The sequence below is a fragment of the Tachyglossus aculeatus genome, chromosome 2 (genome assembly GCF_015852505.1).
Source record: "Tachyglossus aculeatus isolate mTacAcu1 chromosome 2, mTacAcu1.pri, whole genome shotgun sequence".
In the NCBI taxonomy this organism is placed as follows: Eukaryota; Metazoa; Chordata; class Mammalia; order Monotremata; family Tachyglossidae; genus Tachyglossus; species Tachyglossus aculeatus.
Genome location: NC_052067.1, coordinates 45,774,663 through 45,795,835, shown reverse-complemented (window position 1 = coordinate 45,795,835; position 21,173 = coordinate 45,774,663). Strand labels below are relative to the sequence as shown.

At 46.6% G+C, this 21,173-nt stretch overlaps 1 protein-coding gene across 1 annotated transcript; it reads left to right on the top strand.

The window, feature by feature from the left end:
* Nucleotides 1-247: 247 nt before the first annotated feature.
* SFRP4 (secreted frizzled related protein 4) lies at nt 248-20,961 on the top strand (the record flags this gene model as incomplete). Its single annotated transcript, XM_038761939.1, has 6 exons — nt 248-656; nt 11,929-12,009; nt 12,098-12,163; nt 14,815-15,013; nt 16,416-16,479; nt 20,287-20,961. Coding segments are annotated over 6 exons (1,005 nt in total), but the record flags the coding sequence as incomplete, so codon positions are not given.
* Nucleotides 20,962-21,173: the final 212 nt, after the last annotated feature.

Here is a 21,173-nt window from a genome sequence, read left to right as displayed (position 1 = left end):
GATGCAGGGGGAGGGGACAAGAGGGGAGGACGCGGGGGCCAGCCGGGGGGGCGGGGAGGGGTCAGGCCCCCGGTCACGTGTCCCGGGAACGGCAGGATAAACGAGGCTCGGCGAGGCGCTGTGTCCCAGCAGCGCGGCCGGGGCGAGAGGGAGGCGGAGGCTGGTCCAGGGGGCGGGCATGGGGCGGGGGTGCCCCCGGAGCGCCCTGCTGGGGCTGGGGCTGGGGCTGGGGCTGGGGCTGGGGCCGGGCCGGGCCGGGGCCGGGCGGGGCGCGCCCTGCGAGCCCGTGCGGGTGCCCCTCTGCCTGGACATGCCCTGGAACCTCACCCGCATGCCCAACCACCTCTACCACAGCACTCAGCACAACGCTGTGCTGGCCAGCGAGCAGTACGAGGAGCTGGTGGCCTCCAACTGCAGCGCGGCCCTGCGCTTCTTCCTCTGCGCCCTGCTGGCGCCCATCTGCGCCCGGGACCTGCTGCTGCCCGGCCCGGTGCCCCCCTGCCGGGCCGTGTGCCAACGCGCCCGCCGAGGCTGCGAGCCCCTGGTCAACAGGTACAACCACAGCTGGCCCGACAGCCTGGCCTGCGACCACCTGCCCGAATACGAGCGCGGCGTCTGCCTGGTGCCCGAGGCCATAGTCGCCCACCCTGGAGATGGTGAGAGCGCACGGGCTGGGCCGCCCCCCGCAGCGGGCCCGGGGCCCGGGGGCACCCCGAGGGGAGGGAGGGAGGGAGGTGACCCCTCCCACGCCCCCTCTCCCCCTCCGGACCCCGGCCCGGGAGTCCCGGGGCTCGGGGGGCTCCTGGGGCGGACGTCTTGGCTCTCCGGGGTCCTGGAGAGCTTTGCGCGCGACGCTCCAACTCCTTCTTCCCCCGAGCATCCCCGCCCTCGCTCTCTCCTCCCTCTCCGCCTTGCCTCCCCCTTCCCGGGCTTCGATGGGACGGCCCACCCCTCCAACTCCGCCCGTGAGGGAGCAAGGGGGCTTTCTGCACACCAGGGACGGAAGAGAGCGCTGCCCACGGACGCCTTCTTCTCCTCCTCTTTTTCCTCCCCTCTTTATCCTCCTCCTCTTCCTCTTCTCCTCCTTCTCTTCCTATCCTCTTTATCCACCTCCTTTTCCTATCCTCTTTATCCTCCCCCTCTTTCTATTCTCCTCCTTCTCTTACTGTCCTCTTTATCGTCCTCCTCTTCTTATCCTCTCTATCCTCCTCCTCTTCCTCCTCTTCCTATCCTCTTTATCCTCCTCCTCTCCCTATACTCTTTATTCTCCTTCTCTTTTTCCTCCTCCTCCCCTTCTTCAAGGCCTGCTCTTCCTCCTTCTCCTCCTCCTTCTCTTCCTATCTTCTTTATCCTCCTCCTCTCCCAATCCTCTTTATCCTCCTCCTTTTCCTGTCCTCTTTATCCTCCTCCTCTTCCTATTCTCCTCCTTCTCTTTCTAGCCTCTTTATCCTCTTCCTTTTCCTATCCTCTGTATTCTCCTTCTCTTTTTCCTCTTCCTCTCCTCCTCCACTGCCTCCTCTTCCTCTCCTTCTCCTTCTCTTCCTATTCTTTTTATCCTCCTCATCCTATTCTCCTTCTTCTCTTCCTATCCTCTTCCTTGTCCTATTCTCCTGCTCCTTTTTTCCTATCCTTTTTATCTTCCTCCTTCTCTTCCTTTCCTCTTTATTCTTCTCCTCTTCCTATTCTCTTCTCTTCCTACCCTTCTCCTCTTCCTATCCTCTTTATCCTCCTCCTCTACCTATTCCCTTCCTCCTTCACTTCCTATCCTCCCCTCCTTTTCCTATTCTCCTCCTCCTTCTTCTCTTCCTTCTCTTACTAGCCTTCTCCTCTCCTCCTCTTTTTTCTATCTTTCTCCTTTTCTTCCTATCCTCCTTATCCTCCTCTTCCTATTCTCCTCCTCCTTCTCTTCCTGCCCTTTTCCTCTGCCTACCCTCTTTATCTTCCTCCTCTACTGATTCTCCTTCTTCTCCTCTTCCTTCTCTTCCTAGCCTTCTCCTCTCCTCCTTTTTTCTATCCTCCTCCTTTTCTTCCTAACCTCTTTATCTTTCTCCTCTTCCTATTCTCCTCCTCCTTCTCTTCCTACCCGTCTCCTCTTCCTATCCTGTTTATCCTCCTCCTCTCCCAAATCTCCTTCTCCTCTTCTTAGCCTTCTCACCTCCTTTTTCTATCCTTGTCCTTCTTTTCTTCCTATTCTTCCCCTCCTCTTCCTATCCTCCTTCTCCTTCCTCTTCTTTTTTCTCCTTCTACTCCTCTCTTCCTATTGTCCTCCTTCTCTTCCTCTCTTTCTATTCTCCTCCTTCTCTTCCTATTCTTCTCCTTCCCTGCTCTGCCTATTCTCCTTCTCTCTTCCTGTTCTTCTCCTCTCTTCCTATTCTCCTCCTTCCCTTCCTCGCTTCCTATTCTCCTCCTCCTTCTCTTCTCTTCCAAACCTCCACCTCCTCCTCCTCCTTTGTTTCTAAACTCCGCCTTCTCCTCCTTCTCCTCTTCCTATTGTCCTTTTCCTTCCCCTCCTCTCATTCTCCTCTTCCTTCTCCTTTCTTCTCCTCCTCTTCTTTCTCTTTCTCCTTTTTCCTCCTCCTCTTCTTTCTCCTCTTCTTTCTCCTTCTCTTCTTCCTTCTTCTCCAAGAGGTTTTCCCTGCTTAATCCTCCCACATTCCCCCCCCTCCCCATGCTCCCCTTCTTTTTTTACTAAATGATGCATCCGTGTTTGTGGTTGAGTTTAATTTCCCCATTCATAAATCAGCAGTTCATGTCTCATTGCTCTCCACCCCTCTTCCCCAATCCCCATTTAGGCTGTAAGCCTTTCAAGGGCCGGCAGAGTTTGTGTTCTATACTGATTCTCTCTCCCTCAAGGGTTGGGGACCACTCACTGTCGCCTGTAATCACTGAGTCAACCCTGTTGAGGGACCGACATCTCCCTGTCTGTAGGGGCTGATGATCCATCAGTCAATCAAGAGGATTTATTAAGTGACTCCTATGTGCAGACAGAGTATTGTATTAAGTGCATGGGATTATCAAATTGGGTCACTCCGGACGACCTCCTCCTCCTCCACCTTTTTTTTTCTTAACAAGTACCATAATACTTATTATTATCTGTCCATCCACTCTGGCACCAAACCTCCTGCTTCCCCCCATTCCAAACCCAGAAACTTTGCTGTGTCCTGAGGGAGAAAGGAGACAGTGCCCCCTTGCTTACTTGCTCCTTCTTCCTTTCTTCCCTTTCTCCCTGTCTTCTGCCTACACTCCTCTCTGCTTATCAATCAATTAATTATATTTATTGAGCACTTACCTTGTGCAAGGCACCGAGGTAGGCACTTGGGAGAGTGCCACACAACAATATAACAGACACCTTCCCTGCCCACAACGAGCTTACAGTCAAGAAGAGTAGCATGGTGTAGTGGATAGAGCACAGGCCTGGGAATCAGAGGGTCATGGGTTCTAATCACAGCTCTGCCACTTGCTTGCCGTGTGTCCTTGGGCAAATCACTTCTCTTCTCTGTGCCTCAGTTACCTTACCTGTAAAATGGAGATTAAGATTGTGAGCCCCATGTGGGACAGGGACTGTGACCAACCCGATTAGGTTGTATCTACCCCAGTGCTTAGAACACATTGTTAGCGCTTAACAAATACCATCATTATAATTAAAGGGGAAGAATGGTTTTCTCTTGTTGCCCTTGGGGAGGGAAAGATGGGAAGGGATAGGAGTCTGTTTCTGGGGGATTCTGGGAACCCAAGCACTCCTGGCCCCCACCCCCAACCCTGCCCTCCCTTCCCCCATTTTTATATTTGTCCTTTGTGAATCCGGCCCAGACCATGGTGTCACCCGACTACACTGAGTCCCTGGCATTCAGAAAATAGTCTTTTCTTCACCCCTTCATTGGACGTGTCATTCCGCCCCTCATCCACTCCACATCTTAACTCTCTCTGTCCCTGTCCCCCTACCCCTGGGGGTTTCTCATCTCTGCCTCTATGCCCCCTTCCCCCCCAAAGGTGGGGCTGGTCCTCCCCCATAACCAGATCTGCCCTGGATAGGAGCATAGTGGAGAAGCAGCATGGGAGTCTGGGAGTCAGAAGGGCCTGCGTTCTAATCCCGGTTCCACCACATGTCTGCTGGGTGACCTGGAGCAAGTCACTTCATTTCTCTGGGCCTCAGTTCTCTTCTCCCTCCGATTTAGATAGTGAGCCCCATGTGGGACGAGGACTGTGTCCAATCTGATTAACTTGTACCTACCCTAGTGCGTAGAATAGTGCTTGGCACATAGTAAGCGCTTAACAAGTACCATTATAATCATTATTTTTCCTTGACCTGCGTCTGCTCCTTACCTACCTTGTCAACAACTTATATCTACAGACCTGTACTCGCCCAACTCTCAGGACGGTGCTCTGCGCACAGTAAGTGCACCACAAATTCATTCAATCATATTTATTGAGCACTTACTGGTGCAAAGCACTGTACTAGGTATTTGAATACCCCTGATTGATCGCAACCTAGGCCTCCCAGGACTGCGCTCTCCCAAGCTCTTAGTACAGTGCTCTGCATGCAGTAAGTGCTCAATAAATAGGACCGAATGAAAGAATGAAAGTGGTCCCGGATGGAAGGGGGCGAGAAGTGGGAAGGGGATGAGGGGTCCCCCCCACCGAGCCCGCCCCACACCCCACCCGGAGGTGGAACTGGCCACTCTGCCCTGAAGTTGCCCCACCTGCAGGTTGCCCGAGAGGGGCTGTGAGCCCAGATCCGCCGCTGCATCACATCTGATGGCATCTCAGGGGACCATGCTGTTGGCCATTGGGTCTTGCCATCTAAGACTGAGTATGGCTTGTTGGGACATGAGTGAAATAGCCCAAGAAGCCAGTCGGTGCCGCCTGTAGATGCTCTAGATATCCAGTACAGTACCAGCTTGATCTATCAATCAATTGTATTTATTGAGCGCTTACTGTGTGCAGAGCACTGTACTATGCGCTTGTGAAGTACAAGTTGGCAACATCTAGAGACAGTCCCTACCCAACAGTGGGCTCACAGTCTAAAAGGGGGAGACAGAGAACAAAACCAAACATACTAACAAAATAAAATAAATAGAATAGATATGTACAAGTAAAATTAATAAATAAAGTAATAAACATGTACAAACATATATACATATATACAGGTATATACACATCAATCAATCGTATTGAGCGCTTACTGTGTGCAGAGCACTGTACTAAGCGCTTGGGAAGTCCAAGTTGGCAACATCTAGAGACAGTCCCTACCCAACAGTGGGCTCACAGTCTGAAAGGGGGAGACAGAACAAAACCAAACATACTAACACAATAAAATAAATAGAATAGATATGTACAAGTAAAATAAATAAAGTAATAAATATGTACAAACATATATACATATATACAGGTACATACATATCAATCAATCATATTTATTGAGCGCTTACTGTGTGCAGAGCGCTGTATTAAGTGCTTGGGAAGTGCAAGTTGGCAACATCTAGAGACAGTCCCGACCCAACAGTGGGCTCACAGTCTGAAAGGGGGAGATGGAGAACAAAACCAAACATACTAACAAAATAAAATAAATAGAACAGATATGTACAAGTAAAATAAATAAAGTAATAAATATGTACAAACATATATACATATATACAGATATATACATATATACATAATACCACTGACAGATGGTATATATACATATATACATAATACCATGTGCAAACATATATACATATATACAGGTATATATACAGGTATATACATATACATTGATGGCCCTCTGCAGCCCTGTTCCTCCTGGGTATCTGCCCTAGAGCATGCTGTTCTTCTTGATTCTGCTTCCCAGCTCTTTCTAAAATGTATATATTATTAGATAAATGGTACCTGTTAAGTGCTTACCAAGTGCCAGGGACTGTTCTAAGTGCTGGGGTAGGTACATGGTAAGCAGGTTGGACACAGTCCCTGTCCCACACAGGACTTCCAGTCTTAATTCCCATTTGACAGATGAGGGAGCTGAGGCCCAGAGAAGTGAAATGACTTGCCCAAGGTCACGTGGCAGACAAGTGGCAGAGCTGGGACTAGAACGCAGGTCCTTCTGACTCACTAGCCGAAGTTCCAACCACTGGGCCATGCTGCTATCCGTGTACAATTGAAAGGAGTCCTGCATGAAGTCCAGAGAGTGTGTGTGTGCATGTGTGTTTGTGTGTAGCGGGGGGTGGGGGGGCATTGAGAAGATTTATCTGTGAATGGGATTTCCCAGGGAGTTATGAAAGGGGAATAGCTTTGGTTTTCTCCAAACTTATTGCCTGCCCAAAATGTGCAGAGCCAGGAAACTTTTCTTTGTCATTAACTAGTAGCATATCCTCTTGTGCACCTGCCTCCGAGAGTACAGTGCCTCTGCTATCTCACATTCCCACCTACCTTCAGGACATCTTCACTTAACTGTCCCGCTGAGACTTCCAACTTAAAATGTCCCAAACAAATGTCCCAGTCAAACCCTGTCTTCCCCCTGACTTTCCCATCAAAGTACCACTATCCTCCTTGCCTCCTAAGCATGTAACCTTGACATGATCCTCAACTCATCTCTCTCATTCAACCCACCTGTTACCAAATCCTCTCAGTCTGACCTTCACAACCTCACTAAAATCCGCCCTTTCCTCTCTATCCAAACTGCTACCATGCTCATCCATGTGCTTCTCCTATCCAGCCTTGACTACTGTGTCAGCCTCCTTGCTGACCTCCCTGCCTTCTGTCTCTCCCCACTCCAGCTCATGTTTTTAGGATCACTGTTCTAAAATACATTCAGCCCGAGTTTCCCCACTCCTCAAAAACCTCCAGTGGTTGCCCATCCACCTCTGCATCCAACAGAAATTCTAAAGCACTCAATCACCTTGTCTAACCTGGCTAATCTCCTATTACGACCCACCCCCAACACTTTGCTCTTCTAAAGCCAACCTTGGCACTGTTGCCTCCATCGCATCCATCTCGCTACCAACCCCTTGCCCATATTGACCCTCTGGTCCAGAAATCATTCCTCTTTTTATCCTACAAATCAGCTTCAGAGCCTCATTTCCCACAAAAGGCCTGCCCTGACTCACTCCTCATTCTTCCATCCTACTGACCCTCATTCTGCATTGCCTAAGCACTTGTGTCTGTACCCTTTGAATACTTTCCTCTTCACCCCACTCCCAGACCAACAACACTTTTGAACAGATTCTTCTACTTCACCATTTCCCCTATCTCATTCATTCATTCAATTGTATTTATTGAGCGCTTACTTGTGTGCAGAGCACTGTACTAAGTACTTGGAAGAGTACACTATAACAATAAACAGACACATTTCCCACGCACAATGAGCTTACTAACTGTAGTAATAATAATAATTGTGATATTTTAAGCGCTTACTGTAATAAGCACTGGGGTAGATACAAGATAATCAGATTTCACAAGAGGATCACATTCTAAGTACATTCTATGTAACTTATTTTAATGACTGTCTCCCATTCTAGAATGCAAGCTTCTTCTGAGCAAAGATTGTGTTTACTAATTCTGTGATATCATACTCTCCCTAACACTTTGAAGAGTGTTTTGCAGACAGCAAGATTATTTTTCTACAAAAACGTTCAGAACATGTTTCACCACTCCTCAAGAACCTCCAGTGGTTGCCCGTTCTCCTCTGCATTAAACAGAAACTCCTCACCACTGGCTTTAAAACAATCATCTTGTCCTCCCTTCCTCACCTCGCTATTCTCCTACTACCACCCAGGCCGCACACCTGGCTCCTCTAATGTCAACCTTCTCACTGTACCTCCATCTCCTTTATCTCATTGCTCAGCTCTTGTCCATATCCTGCCTCTGGCCTGGAACACCCTCCCTCCTCAAATCCAAGAGACAGTGACTCTCTGCCCCTTTAAAGCCTTATTGAAGACACAGCTCCTCCAAGAGGCCTTCTCTGACCAAGCCCTCTTTTCCTTTTCTTCAACTCCCTTCTGCATCACCCTGACTTGCTCCCTTTATTCATCCTTTCTCCTCAGCCCCAGGTCACTTGGTAATAATAATAATGATAATCATGGTATTTGTTAAGTACTTACTATGTGCCAAACACTTTTCTAAGCACTGGGATAGAATCAAGGTAATCAAGTTGAATACAGTCCCTGTGCCACGTGGGACTCACAGTCTTAATCCCCATTTTACAGATGAGGGAACTGAGGCACAGAGAAGTTAAGTGACTTGCCCAAGGTGACACAGCAGACAAGTCACAGAGCTGGGATTAGAACCCACTTACTCTGACTACCAAGCCTGTGCTCTTGCCACTAGGCCATGGTACATATCTGGAATTTATTTATATTAATGTCTGTCTCCCCAGCTAGACTGTAAGCTCACTGTGGGCATGGAGTATATCAGTTATATTGTTCTATTGTACTCTCTCAATAATAATAATAATGACATCTGTTAAGTGCTTACTATGTGTGAAGTACTGTTCTAAGTGCTGGGGGGATACAAGGTGATCAGGTTGTCCCACATGGTGCTCACAGTCTTAATCCCCATTTTACAGATGAGGTAACTGAGGCACAGAGAAGTTAAATGACTTGCCCAAAGTCACACAGCTGACAAATGGCAGAGCTGGGATTAGCACCCATGACCTCTGGCTCCCAAGCCCATGCTCTTTCCACAGAGCCACATTGCTTCTCTCAAGCACTTATAACAGTGCTCTACACACAGTTAAGTACCACACAGTTAAGTACTCAATGAATAGGAATGACTGACTGACTGATTCAGTAAATACCACTGATTGATTGATCAATCCAGTAATTGATGAGTACAGTTTTTGAGCTACTATCTCAAAGAGTTTAAGATGCCGCTCATAGCTAAATGAGCTGGAAGAGGCTTAGAAGCAGCATGGCCTAGTGGAAAGAGCACAGTCCTGGGAGTCAGAAGGACCTGGGTTCTAATCCCAGCTCCATGACTTGTCTGCTGTGTTACCTTGGGCAAGTCACTTCACTTCTCTGGGCGTCAGTTACCTCATCTGTAAAATGGGGATTGAGACTGGAATACTTATGTGGGACAAGGGCTGTGTCCAACCTGATTAGCCTGTGGCTACCCCAGTGCTTAGAACAGTGCCTAGAACATAGTAAGCACTTGAATAATAACAATAATAATGGAAAAAAAGGCCTGTATTCCCACGAGAGACATTCGTTAAGAAGCAGTGTGGTCCAGTGGGAAGAACATGGAAGAGGGAGCGGGGGGTTCCAGCTCTGCCACTGGCCCATTGTTTGACCTTGGGCAAGTCACTTACCCTCTCTGGGCCTCCATATTTCCTCCTGTGTAAAATGGGGAAAAGATAGCTACCGTCCCTCCCTTATATTGGTTCATTTGCATTTTTGGAGCACTTATTGTGTGCAGAGCACTGTACTAAGCGCTTGGGAGAGTACTATACAACAATAAACAGACACATTCCCTGTCCACAAGGAGCTAACAGTCTGGAAGGCAGGGCGACAGACATTAATATAAATAAATAAATGACAGATGTGGACATAAGTGCTGTGGGGCTGGGAGGGAGGAAGAGAAAAGGGAGCAAGTCCGAGCGATGCAGAAGGGAGTGGGAGAAGAGGAAAACGAGATTTAGTCAGGGAAGGCCTCTTGGAGGAGATGGGCCTTCAATAAGGCTTTGAAGCCGGGGGAGAGTCACTGACTTTCAGGTTTGAGGAGGGAGGGCATTCCAGGTCAGAGGCAGGATATGGGCCAGGGAGATGTGAGATGGAGGCACAGTGAGAAGGTTAGCACCAGAGGAGAAGTGTGTGGGCTGGGTTGTAGTAAAAGAGTAGCGAGGTGAGGTAGGAGGGAGAAAGGTGATTGAGTGCTTTATAGGCTATGATAAGGAGTTTCTGTGTGATGAGGGAGTGGATGGGCAACCACTGGAGGTTTCTGAGGAGTGGAGAGACATGTCCTAAATGTTTCTGAAGAAAAATGATCCGGGCAGTAGAGTGAAGTATGGAATGGAGTTGGGAGGAACAGGAGACTGGAAGGTCAGCAAGGAGGCTGATGCAGTAATCCAGGCAGGAGAGGATGAATGATTGCATTAAGGTGGTAGAAGTTTGGATGGAGAGGAAAGGGCAGATTTTAGTGATATTGTGAAGTTGGGACCGACAGGATATAGTGATGGATTGAATATGTGGGCTGAATGACAGAAAGAAATCAAAGATAGCACCAGGGTTATGGGCTTGTGAGACAGGAAGAATGCTGGTGCCCTCTACAGTGATGGGAAAGTCAGGGGGAGGACAGGGTTTGAGTGGGAAGATAAAGAGTTCTGTTCTAGACTGTGAGCCCACTGTTAGGTAGGGACTGTCTCTATATGTTGCCAACTTGTACTTCCCAAGCGCTTAGTACAGTGCTCTGCACACAGCAAGCACTCAATAAATAAGATTGATTGATTGATTGATTGGACATGCTAAGTTTGGGGTGACAGGAAGACATCCAAGCAGAGATTGTGAGCCCCATATGGGACAAGGACTGTGTCTGATTGGACTATTTTGTTTCTTCCCCAGTACATAGCACACAATAAGCTTTTAATAAAAAAATTATTATTATTATTATTATTATTATCCTCATTGTTCATAGGCCTCTGATTGGTATGATTATGAGGAGCTACAAGGTGATGTAAATACATTTCCTATTTTGTTACAAGTATGCAGTAATACCTGCAACAAAATAATAATAATAGTGAAATAATAATGGTGATAATTAAGATACTAATATTTGCTGAGCATTGTACTGAATGATGCAGCAGATGCAAGATAATCAGGTCCTCCCTGGGGCTTACAGACCAAGTAGGAGTGAAAACAGGTATTGTGGATGAGGGAACTGTGTTTCAGAGAAGTGACGTGACTTGCCCAAGGTCACACAGCAAACAAGTGGCAGAGCCAGAATTAGAACCCAGGTCCTCTGACTCCCAGGCCCTTGCTCCCATTTCTAGGCCTCTTGCCAAACTGATCTCGATAATCCATCCCGCTTTGCCACACTCATAGTCTTAATGACTGCTAAGCAGAGAGTGTCTGCGACAAATATCCATTCTCTGTCAAAAGTCCATATTTGGGAGCTGGGTTTCCTTGTTCCCAAAATGGCTACTGTGGCATCTTACAGTTTTCTTTATTTGCCAGGTTCCTCAGAAATCAAAGTCCCCTTTATGAAATGAGTTACATAGCTCAAGTTTGGAATTTGGCCAGTCCAGCTCTGGATCACATTTTTTAAGACCTCCTCTCATGGACAGTGGTATGATCTCTGAGATACCTATCCATATTTACATATCTGTAATTTATTGTGATGTCCATCTTCCCCTCTAGACTGTAAGATCATTGTGGGCAGGGAATGTGCCCCCCCCCCCCCAACTCTGTTATATTGCACTCTCCTCAGTGCTTAGTACTGTGCTCTGCACACAGCAAGCACTCAATAAGTATCATTGATTGATAAAATACAATTGATTAGCCTTGAGGGCATCCAAGAATTCTTTCTTCTATTTGGGAGTCAGTAGATAGCACTAGGGTATATACCATTTGAGTATTAGCCTGTTTGCTAAGCAGAAGGAGACCCTTGTTACATTTTAGTCTCATGGGGCCCTGATTTTAGAGGTTCACCATCCCTGCCCGTCCATACCCTGAAATCTCCTGTGATTGGCTGGACTGATTTGGAAGTCAAAATTTTAAGATGCAGCATGGCTAGTGGGCCAGTCTCTTCACTTCTCTGTGCCTCAGTTATCTCATCTGTAAAGTAGGGATCAAGATTGTGAGCCCTATGTGGGACGTGGACTCTGTCCAACCTGATTAGCTTATATCTACCCAGCGCTTAGTACAGTGCCTGGTACGCAATAAGCGCCTAACAAGTACCATTGAAAAAATAAGCGGAGCTCACAGTCCAATTCTGCAGGGTCTGAACCCCAATATTTTCCAGGTGGGAAGTGGATGGATGTCACTTCAGACATGGATATTCCAGAACAGCCTGTAGATGCTGACTGCAAACACCTCAGCCCCGGTGAGTTTATGCTTCATCGAGATCCCGTCTGTTTTCTCCTCTGGGCCCAGTTTACTTTCTAAATCCTTTCTTGTCTCATTTTTCCGAGATCGGTGCAAGTGCAAAAAGGTGAAAGCTACACTGGCCACCTACCTGAGCAAGAACTACAGCTATGGTGAGAGGACTAGTGAAACCAGTTTGTTTACAGGGCTTTGATCCCACCCCCGGATTTTCCTTACTTTGGCCTTAATAATAATAACTGTGGTATCTGTTAAGTGATTACCAGACGCCAGACACTGTACTAAGCGCTGGGGTGGTTATGAGCAAATCGGGTTGGACACGGTCCCTGTCCCACATGGGGCTCACAGTCTCAATCCCCGCTTTACAGATGAGGTAACTGAGGCCCAGAAAAGTGAAGCAACTTATCCAAGGTGACACAACAGACAAGTGGCAGAGTCAGGATTAGAAACCATGACCTTCGTGCTCCCACACCTGTGCTCCGTGACCCTAATAATGCAAGATGTCCAATGTGAAGAGCAAAGTGAATTTGGGGAGCGTCGAGAATCAGTCTGAATAACTTAGAGAGAAAGAAGCTTGTTCTTAAATTGTACCTATAATAGCAGACTTGACCCCATAATTCAAGGTGACCCACACATTTTACAGCCTTCCCTGTCTTCAGCCCAAGAGCCACCCTGCCTCCAACCAGCTTTAAGTTGTACTTTACGGTTGTCATGTTCATCTTCAGTTGGGTTGACAGATGTCATGCAGGAGCTGGACAAGTCACTAATGAATCCTTAGATAATAATCATCATCATCATTAAGAATAATAATAATAATTATGGTATTTGTTAAGCACTTACTATGTGCCAAGCACTGTTCTAAGCACTGGGTAGATACAAGGTAATCAGGTTGTCCCACGTGGGGCTCACAGTCTTAATCCCCATTTTACAGATGAGGTACCTGAGGCACAGAGAAGTTAAGTAGCTTGCCCAAGGTCACACAACACAAATGGCAGAGCTGAGATTAGAACCCATGTCCTCTGACTCCCAAGCATGTGCTCTTTCCACTAAGCCATGCTGCTTCTCAAAAAATACTCAAAAAATTAAAGCTGAGTGAGGTAGATACGCTAGTGTACTCAGAGACAGGGTAACCAGAATTTTTCCTCTTCAGCAGTGTGGCCTGGTGGAAAGATCATGGGCCTGAGTATCAGAGGAACTGTCCTGGCTCTGCCACTGGCTTTCTGTGTGCCCTTAGGCAAGTTGCTTCACTTCTCTGTGCCTCAACTTCCTTATCTGTAAAATGGGGATTCGATAACTGTTCTCCCTCTTTCTTAGACTGTGAGCTGCATATGGGACAGGGGTTTAGTCCTAGCCTGATTATCTTGAATCCACTCCAGTGCTTAGTACAGTGCTTGGCATACATGAAGCACCTAGCAAATGCCTACAATTCTCATCATCATCATCATCATCTTCATCATCATCATCATTAGCAGTAAAATGAAGTAGCTGACTTTCACTGGAGACTGTCTGGTGACCAGATACTCCATCCTCCCTCTCCCTTCCCTCCACTACAACACTGTGGATTTTTCAATCGATCAATCCATAAATCAATGGTATTTATTAAGCACTTACTATTTGCAGAGCACTGTATTAAGCACTTGGGGGAGTACAATATAACAATAAACAGAGACAGCGTTGAAATTTGAATCAGTTTCATTTCATTCAGCCATATTTACTGAGCATTTACTGTTTGCAAGACACTGTACTAAGCGCTTAGGAGAGCACAATATAACAATGGACACATTCTCTCCACTTTGACCTTATTGTCTAGATGAAGAGTCAGACTTCAATATAAATAAATAAATTGCACTGGTGTGTCTTAGAGCTGAAATAGAGTGTATAATTAGGTGAGACGTTTCGCTTAAATTTAATTGTCCAAAGTCGAGGATTTACTTCTCATCTAAAATCATGGGCACCAGTGCTTCATCCAGCCCAGCGTCCTGCCTCTGAAGGTCACAAAAGCACACTTGCAGGGAATTGTACTTCAAGACTGTGAGCCCGTTGTTGGGTAGGGACGGTCTCTATACGTTGCCAACTTGTACTTCCCAAGTGCTTAGTACAGTGCTCTGCACACAGTAAGTGCTCAATAAGTACGATTGAATGAATGACTATTGTACTCTCCCAAGCGCTAAGTCCAGTGCTCCACACACGGTAAGTGCTCAATAAATACGATTGAATGAATGAGGAAGTGTGGGATAGTTACTTTTCTGAACAACTGCATCCTTAAGGGCTTTTGCCTTCTGGAATTATCTTGAGTTGTGAATGGCAGCTAGGCTGAGGGGTGCGGGATTGCATTGATTGGCAGGGAATGGGTCTATTTATTGTTACATCATATTCTCCTAAGCAATTAGCACAGTGCTTTGCACACAGCACATAATAAATCCAACTGAATGAATAAAGTCACTTCACGTCTCTGTGTCTTAGTTTCCTCATCTGTGAAATGGGGATTCAACCCCTGTTCTCCCTTCTACTTAGACTATGAGACCCGAGTGAGACAGGGACTGTGTCCTACCTGATTATCTTGGATTTCCTCCAGTGCTTAGACCTGTGCTCAACACAGAGGAAGCGCTTAACAAATACCGCAAGTATTATCATTATAAAGGTGAGGTCAGCTAGAACCTGGTGATGGTTTGGGCCTCTATCCATCAAATTCTCAACTGGAAACCCGCCCTCCCAAATGTCCAATTATTGGGCTTATCTCCCCTTCCTCTAAGTTTAGCCTCAGAAGGCTCTGACGATGCTTCTGTGCTTTCCCCCCGCCCCGCAGTTATTCACGCCAAAGTCAAAGCTGTGCAGAGGAGCGGATGCAATGAAGTCACGACCGTGGTTGATGTGAAAGAGATTTTCAAGTCGTCAGCACCCGTTCTCGGAATGCAAGTCTCCCTGATCACTAATTCATCATGCCAGTGCCCACACACCCTTCCCCACCAAGATGTTCTCATTATGTGCTACGAGTGGCACTCTAGGTAAGCTCCAATAGAGGATACAAGCTTCAGATTAACTGCTTTGGTGGGTCTCTGAGGTAACTTTGATTTGGAAAGAGCTCATTCGTCTGTGCTTTCAATTTGTCCTAAACGGGAACTGACCACCCTTGTTTGAACTGAATTTGCAAGAGTAACTCTGCAACTTGAGAAGCGGTATGGCATAGGGCAAAGCACGAACCTGGGAGTCCAGAAGATCATGGGCTGTAATCCCTGCTCTGCCCCTTGTCTGCATTGTGACCCTGGCCAAGTCACTTCACTTCTCTGGGACTCAGTTGCCTCATCTGTAAAACGGGGAGTGAGACTGTGATCCCCATGAGGGACAGGGACCGTGTCCAGCCCTATTTGTTTGTATCCACCCCGGAGCTTAGTACAGTGCCTGGCACATAATAATTACGGTACTTGATAAGCGCTTACTATGTGTCAAGCACTGTTACAAGCACTAGTAAGTGCTTAACAAATACCATAATTATTAATATCATTATTATTATTAAGCAGAAGACTGAAAAAGAAAGGGTTTTGTGGTTATTTTTTATAGCAGGCATCTGTCCAATTCATGACTTGTAAATTGGGCATGATTTAGAGTTTTTTATGGTATTTGTTAAACGCTTGCTATGCGACAAGCACTGTACTAAGCACTGAGGTAGATACAAGCTATTCATGTTGGACACAGTCGATGTCCCATATGGGGCTCCCGGCCTTAATCCCCACTCTACAGATGAGGGAACTGCAACCCAGAGAATTCATTCATTCATTCATTCATTCAATCGTATTTATTGAGCACTTACTGTGCGCAGAGCACTGTACTAAGTGCTTGAATTGAAGTGATCTGCCCAAGATCACACATCAGACAAGTGGCAGAGCCAAGATTAGAACCCAGGTCCTTCTAATCCCAGGCCCAGGTTCTATCCATAGAGCACACTGCTTCTCAAATTTCAGATTACAGAAATTATTTATAGAGTGGCCAGAGGGGAAACTAGGGCCAATAAGAGAAGGGCCTAAAAGCCATCTGAAATGAGGGGAGACATGAATGCAAAGTGGTTTCAGGAACTTTGTAGGACTTTGAAAGGCAAACCTTTAATAAGAAGAAGGTTGTGGATTCTAAGCCCAGCTCTGCCACCTGTCTGCTGTGTGACCTTGGGCAAGTCACTTCATGTCTCTGTGCCTTGGTTTCCTCATCTGTAAAATGGGGATTGAGACTTTGAACTCCATATGGGACAGGGACTGCGTCCAACCTGATTTGTTTGTATCCACCCCAGCACTTAGTACAGTGCTAGTGCTTAACAAAAAAGATAATTATTATTATTCTTAGACAACCTGAGCGTCAGAGTATGCAGCCATAACTAATCTGGGAATGTGAAGGAGGCACCTGAAATTTTCTTCTCAGGATGATGCTTCTTGAAGATTGCCTGGTTGAGAAGTGGAAAGACCAGCTGAGCAGAAGATTTACCGTAAGTACAATCAATGAATCTTCATTTCCCGCACTGACTCCATTCAGATGCTAAGGAACAGATTTTCATTATCATCACGTGTCTGCAAATCCCCTTAAGAGTTAGTGTTTAACAGTACCAAGCCAGCCTAATTCTCCCTCAGAGTGCCAGGCACTTTGGGAGTAACTCAAACTAAAAACATGGGCCTGCGAGTCAGAAAGACCTGGGTTCTAATTCTGCCTCCACCACTTGCCTACTGTGTGACCCTGGAAAAGTCATTTCACTTCTCTGGGCCTCAGTGACCTCATCTGGAAAATGGGGATTAACACTGTGAGCCCCATGTGGGACAGGGACTGTGTCCAACCTGATTGGCTTGTATCTACCCAGTGCCTAGTATGGTAAATGGAACATAGTCGGTGCTTAATAAATACCATTTAAAAAAAATAGAGGTTGTTAGCAGCATTGTGGCATGGGGGGGTGCATGGTGTGTGTTTGTGTGTGTATGTGTCTAACAAGACAAGAATTCCCTGCTGCAGCTTTGCTTGGAAGACTAAACCTTTGCCATACTAATGAGCTTGCACACCTACACTTGCCCTGCCTCTGTTTTCAAACCTAAAATCAATAATAATACTACTTATTGCAGTAATTGCTAAATCAGTGGTATTTATCGAAACCTGGTTGTGTTTTTAGGCACCGTTTTCTTATGATGATATTTGTTAAGTGCTTACTATGTGCCAAGTACTGCCCTAAGCCCTTGGGTAGATACAAGTTAATCAAGTTGGACACAGTCCCTGTCCCACATGGGGCTCACAATCTTAATCTCCATTTTCCAGATGAGGTCACTGAGGCCCAGAGAAGTGAAGTGACATGCCCAAGGTCACACAGCAAACAAGTGGTGGAGCCAGGATTAGAACCCAGGTCCTTCTGACTGCCAGGCCCCTGCTCTATCCACTAGGCCAAACTACTTCTCTATTCTGTTAACTCTGTGCCAAGCATTGGGGTAGGGATAATGCAGTCAGATCAGGCACAGTCCCTGTCCCACATAGGGCTTATGGTCTAGGAGAAGCAGCTTGGTGTAGTGGATTCAGCACGGGCCTGGCAGTAAGAAGGTCATGGATTCTAATTCTGGCTCCACCACTTATCTGTTGTGTGGCCTTGACAAATAATAATAATAATGATAATGGCATTTATTAAACATTTACTATGTGCAAAGCACTGTTCTAAGTGCTGGAGAGACTAAAAGGTGATCAGGGTGTCCCATGGGGGCTCACAGTCTTAATCCCCATTTTACAGATGAGGGAAGTGAGGCCCAGAGAAATTAAGTGACTTGCCCAAAGTCTCACAGCTGACAATTGGCAGAGCCGGGATTTGAACCCATGACCTCTGACTCCAAAGCCCGTGCTCTTTTCCACTGAGCCACGCTGCTTCTCTGTGACAAATCATTTTACTTCTCTGTGTCTCTGTTTCCTCATCTGTAAAGTGGGGATTGAGACCATGAGCACCACATAGGACAGGGGACTGTGCAAAGTCCAATCTGCTTTCATCCACCCCAGCACTTACTACAGTACCTGGCACATAGTAAGAACTTAACATGTTTTATTTTGTTGTCTGTCTCCCCCTTCTAGACTGTGAGCCCTTTGTTGGTTAGGGGCCGTCTCTATATGTTGCTGACTTGTACTTCCCAAGCGCTTAGTACAGTGCTCTGCACACAGTAAGCGCTCAATAAATACGATTGAATGAATTAATTAATTAACAAATACCACAATTATTATTATTATTAAGAGGGAGGGGGTCACCCTTGCACTTGGATTTTCTCCCTTTATTCACTTCTTCCTCAGCACCACAACACTTTTATACATATTCATGATTTATTTATTTATATTAATGTCTGTCTCTGCCTCTAACATTGTAAACTCATTGTGAGTAGGGAATGAGTCTACGAACTTTGTTATATTGTACTCTCCCAAGGACTTAGTACAGTGCTGTGCACACAGTATACTCTCAATAAATAGGATTGATTGATTGATTGATTGAGGAAGATCTGGGTTTTAATCCCAGATCTGCCACTTTTCTCCTGTGTGACCTTGAGCAAGTCACTTCACTTCTCTGTGCCTCAGTTACCTCATCTGTAAAATAGGGATTAAGACTGTAAGCCTCTCGTGGGACCTTGACTGTGTCCAACCTAATTATCTTGTATTGACCCCAGCACTTAGTACAGTGCCTGGCACATAGTAAGCACTTAATAAATACCACCCCCACCAAAAAAAAGATGAGAACAGGTATTGAATCCCCATTTTACAGATGAGGAAAGTGAGGCCCAGAGAAATCAAGTGACTTGCCCAAGTTCCCACAGCAGGCAGATGGTGGAGCAGGGAGAGGAACCCAGGTATTCTAACTTCCCCAGGCCTATGCTTTTTCCATTAGGCCACACTGTCTCATGGCTTCCCCATCATTCATTCATTCAATCATATTTATTGAGCGCTTACTGTGTGCAGAGCACTGAACTAAGCACTTGGAAAGTATAAATTGGCAACATATGGAGACGGTCCCTACCCAACAACGGGCTCACTGTGTCCCAATCCTGGAGAAGGCTTAACTCCAGAAGAACAGCCTCTCCAATGGCTGCATTGCTTCATTCATTGTTTTTTATGCACATAAATATATTTACTATGGTATTTGTTAGGCGCTCACTACATGCCTGGTGCTGTACTGAGCACTGGGAAGGCACTGGGCTCTTTCCACTAGACCACATGGACTGAGCTTTCCTGGGTGTCTAAATGGTTTGTTCTGCCCTCCAGGCCTGCCTGTGCCCCCTTTCAGTTCACCAAACAGGGCCAGGCTGAGGGTCCTGTCATCCAGTCAGCTCACAGAGAGGCAAGGAAGGGGACAGGAGCCAAAGCTCCCTCCCCAGGGGGAGTTTTAAGCAGCTGTTACACAAAGTCCATGATGAAGTCAACAGACACTGAACGACACCTTGCGGTCTCAGTGGGTTACCGTTTGCCCTAAGTGCCTGAATAATTATCATACTATTCATTCAATTCATTCGATTGCATTTATTAAGCACTTACTGTGTGCAGAGCACTGTACTAAGTGCTTATCAATAATAATAATCATCATCATCATAGTATTTGTTGCTATTGATGCCTGTCTACCTGTTTTGTTCTGTTGTCTGTCTCCCTCTTCTAGACTGCGAGCCTGTTGTTGGGTAGGCATTGTCTCTATCTGTTGCCGAATTGTACTTTCCAAGTGCTTAGTACAGTGCTCTGCATACAGTAAGCACTCAATAAATATGATTGAATGAATTTGTTAAGCGCTTACTTAGTGTCAAGCACTGCTCGAAGCGCTAGGGTAGATACAAGCTCATCAGGTTGGACATGGACCATGTCCTACGTGAGGCTCACACTCTAAATCCACCCTCTATAGATGAGGTAACTGCAGCCCAGGGAAGTGAAGTGACTTGCCCAAGGTCACACTGCGGACAAGTGGCAGTGCTGAGAATAGAACCCTTCCGAACTGCAGGTCTGTGCTCTATCTACTAGGCCCCCTTGCTTCTATTATCATCATTATGATTATTATCATCATTACCCGCCATGTTCACAGTGGAAATTAACTTCCTGTCTGATAGTCTCTAGACTGTAAGCTTGTACTCTCCCAAGTGCTTAGTACAGTGCTCTGCACATAGCAAGAGCTCAGTCGTTACCCCTGATCGACTGACTGATTGTCTGCATCAGAGCAGACACAGTTCCTTCTCCCTGCCCTGGCCCAAGAAGGGCAGTTCTTGGTGAGTCCATCTCCGCATCTCTGCTCTGTGTCTCACCGTCCCTACAGGAGTGGGAAAAGCGCCTGCAAGAAGAATGGCGAGTGATGCCCAACCAGCGGATCTCGGGGCGCCCGAGCCAGAGCAGCTCCCCCAAACCCAAAGGGAATCCCTCCGGCCCCCGTCCTGCTGGCCCCAAAAAGACAATTAAAACCAGAAGTGCCAAGAAAAGAATGAACCCTAAAAAAGCCAACTAGGAATTCTTGTACCACCAAAGACATTTGGGCTGGGTGATGGGGGTCCTGGTTGCTGTGGATACCGATCCCCACCTCCCCACCCCATCGCATCGAAGAATTCTTTTGCCCCAACTCACTGTTAACCCGCTTGCTTTTTCCTCTATGCCTCTGCGAAATAGATGTAGACTTCCACTTCCTGCAGGAAAATAGAGTAGAACTGATAGGTTGCAGCTTATCCTTGTCCAAAAAGACAAATGTTCATTTCATCAATGAAGGGTGGGCAGGTTCAACACGTGTGTGTGTGTGTGTGTGTGTGTGTGTGTGTGTGTGTGTGTGTGTGTGGTGATGTCAGATAAAAAAAGCATTTAAAACAAGCACTTTGTTTTTTTTAAATGTGCGTTGTATCGAAGCCGGCTTCTGAGGATAGGACTGCAAAGAGTATTGCAGGGGTTTCTGATAATAACAATAATAATAGTAATAGTAATTGTGTTTGTTCTGAAGCGCTTACTATACATCAAGCACTGTGATAGCTACAAGATCATCAGGTGGGACACAGACTCTGACCCTCATCAGGTTCACAGTCCAAGTAGGAGGGAGAACAGGGATTGAATCTCCGTTTTACAGATGAGGAAACTGAGGCCCAGAGAATTTAAGTGACTGGCCCAAGGCCACACAGCACACAAGTGGCAGAGCGAGATCATCATCATCATCCTCAATGGTAA